General features: G+C 72.4%; 1 protein-coding gene across 1 annotated transcript; it reads right to left on the bottom strand.

Annotated features, from left to right (window-relative positions):
- Nucleotides 1-80: 80 nt before the first annotated feature.
- Nucleotides 81-1,800, bottom strand: MNEG_7974 (hypothetical protein; the record flags this gene model as incomplete). Its single annotated transcript, XM_014043552.1, has 2 exons — nucleotides 81-1,083; nucleotides 1,349-1,800. The coding sequence occupies 2 exons, from the start codon at nucleotides 1,798-1,800 to the stop codon at nucleotides 81-83; spliced, it is 1,455 nt and encodes a 484-aa protein (XP_013899006.1).
- Nucleotides 1,801-2,928: the final 1,128 nt, after the last annotated feature.

Here is a 2,928-nt window from a genome sequence, read left to right as displayed (position 1 = left end):
GCCCTCGCCATTTGAAAATGGAGAAGCCTGATACAGTGACGTATGTTACATGTGGCATGGGACAGAAAAGCCGCACGGTTTCAACTCGGCGCGTCATCGCGCACACGCACTGCGCCTGGAGCCTCGCACTGCCGCTGCGGCCTCCAAGGCCCTGGCTGCTGCTGCTGCTGCTGCTGCTGCTGCTGCTGCTGCTGCTGCTGCTGCTGCTGCGGTTCCTGCTGCTGCCATCGCTGCGGTTGCTGCTGCTGTAGTTGTTTTAGCTGCTTTGGCTGCTGTTGCCGCTGCCGTTGCTGCTGCCGCTCCCTCCATTTCGGCCGCTGCCTGTCCGTCCCAGGCGCAGCGCCGACGCCAGGCGGCGGCCGCGCCAGCAGCGCCGGCGGCAGCTGCCACCTCAGCAGCTGCGCAGCCTCGGACAGCATGTGCCACGACTCAGTCCCCATGCGGCCCTGCCGGTGGCGCTGCAGGGAAGCTGCCGAGAAGGCGGCCCGCCACTGGACCCCCGGGAGGTGCCTCAGCAGCGCGAACGCATAGGCTGTGGTGGCCAGCCCGTGGGCGTCGAGGGATGACAAGTTTGACGCCGACGAAGTCTCGTAAAGAACGAGCCATTGCTGCGGCACGGCACGCGGCGATTGGCCGCCGTGCTGCTGCTGCTGCTGCTGCTGCTGCTGCTGCTGCTGCTGCTGTTTCTGCTGCTGCTGCAACTGCTGCTGGTGGCCCACCTCGTGCCGCTGCTCACCTAAAAGGCGCAGCTGCACTGGCGGCGGCTCTGTCCGCTCCTGCATCTGCATCTGCTGCTGCTGCTGCTGCTGCTGTTGCTGCTGCTGCCGCGCCTGCACGCCCCCCGCCTGCGCGAGTGCCACGCCGTACAGCAGTGTCGCCTGCGCGCGCGGTGCCATCAAAGGCAGCCGCGCCGCAGCCGCGTTGAGCAGGCGGGCCGCCTGCTGCGGCGCCGGCGCGGCGCCGAGCTTGGCCAGAGCCCAGACCACGGTCGCAAGCTCCAGGTCAGAGGCGGCCGCGAGCTGCTTTGGGTGCAGGAAGTGCTCAAGGATGGCCGACAGCCAGGAGGCAGGCGGCGTGAATGCCCTGCGCGCCGGGGCCGAGCCAATGTATGGGGTGGATTTTGGGGGAGGGGGGGCTTGCACGCTCAGGTCGTGCCCGGCGGCGGGAGCCTGAGGCGCCCTGTTGTCAAGTGCAGACACCGAAATAGCGCTCGACGCGTCGGCACACGTGCGGCGGAGCGCGACAGCAACCGCAATCGCACGGCACTCCTGCGGCCTGCAACGCCGCGAGCCACATGCGCCCCAAGCATCCAATCAAGGGCGCCCGGCCTGAGCCCAGCCGCGCGCACCTCAGCCGCTGCAGCCCGACCAGCAGGCACGCCACGTCCCTCGGCGCCAGGTGCCGCCGCAGTCCGTGCACCGCGGCCAGCCACCGCCCCATCCACGCGCCGCCTGGCTGGCTGCCCGTCGACCCTATCCCATGCATCGCAAGCGCCAGCGCGCGCGCCAGCTCCCGCGGCCGCTCCCGCCGCCCGCAGCTGCCGCCGTCCATGCGCTCTCCGAGGGCCGACAAAAACCGCTCCGCCCAGTCGGCGCGCGTCCGCATGCCCGCGCGCCCCACCGCCCAAATCATGACTGCCAGCCCGTGCGCCGTGAAGCCGTCCATGCAGCCGTGCGCGCGCGCCATCATGGCCACGCACCACACGCGGTCCGGCGGGCGGCGGAGGGCGGCGGCGGCGGAGAGGACGTGGGGGAGCTCGCGGGGCGTGAGGGCGGGGCGCATCTGATCCAGGAGGTCCATCTGGTCGATATTTGATGGGTGGGGTTTTGGGGCGTCGCGGGAGCGGCGCGGCGTCAACGGACGGTTGAGGGAGGGCGAGTTGGGCTTGCGTGCGCGCGGCTCGGGGTCACGCGTCGCTCTGTGGCGGCGGCCAGGGCGCTGCGGGCGCTGGCGCCGGCCGAGGGGCCCCGCCGCGCCCGTCCGCAATCAGCGGGGTGAGGCCTGCCCACCTTCACCCCCGTCGCCCCCGTTACCCCCGCCACGCACCAACAGGCGCACGAACGCCTGAAACTCCGCGTGTTCCTCCTTGGCCGCCAGCCCGTCCAAGCGGGAACCGCCCGGCCGCGCCGCAGCTGCAGCAGCTGGCTGCGCCCCCGGCCCTCCTCGCACCCCCGGCGGCTCTGCACCGCCGCCACCCACTTCGGCTGCGGCGGCATCCCCGCGCTGCTGCTGCCCATCCTGAAAGAGCCGCGGCCGGCTTAACACCAGGTGCGGCCAGTCGCCGGCTCGCTGCTGCTGCTGCTGCTGTAGGTCCGCCAGGCGCGTCAGCATCGCGGCGGCGTGTATGTGGTTGACGCCGCTGCCCTGCGCGTCCAGCAGCGCCCGCACCTCCAGCCAGCTGGACGCCCCCTGGATCCGCTGGGTGAGCTCCTTCTGCCGCTGCAGGCGCGCTAGCTGCCGCGCGCCCGGCTGCTGCGCCGCCGGCTCTGGGGCCGCGGCCGGCGCCTCCTGCTGCTGCCCCTGCTCCCGGGCGCGCCGCCGCTGCCGGGCCCGCGGCTCGGTGGCTGGCGCCTCCCCGGATAGAACGTCACTCTCCTGCTGCTGCTGGTCTGACACCTGTGGCCGCTGCTGCCGCCGTTGCGGCGGGTGCGATCCGTTGCATGTACCCTGGGCTAGACCACTGCTGCTCTCTGCCGCCACACTCAGCCCTGGTGGGCTACCCACCTCACGCGCTGCCTCGAGGCCAGGGGGCCAGGCGGCTCCAATCGGCGCGGACCCAGTGGCACCCACCGCTGCAGCCTCCGCCGCCGCGTCGGGCCCGGCGGGGCCGCTCAAGCTGCTGTGGCCGGCGCGCTGCCGTGCGTCCGGCAGGCGCAGGGCGGCATGCTGCTGCAGCGAAGGGAGGCGGCCGGCGGGCGGCCCCGATAG

This window comes from Monoraphidium neglectum (assembly GCF_000611645.1).
Source record: "Monoraphidium neglectum strain SAG 48.87 unplaced genomic scaffold scaffold01466, whole genome shotgun sequence".
Taxonomy (NCBI): Eukaryota; Viridiplantae; Chlorophyta; class Chlorophyceae; order Sphaeropleales; family Selenastraceae; genus Monoraphidium; species Monoraphidium neglectum.
Note: the sequence above shows the minus strand (reverse complement) of the source record. Positions and strands in the feature narration are given on the sequence as shown.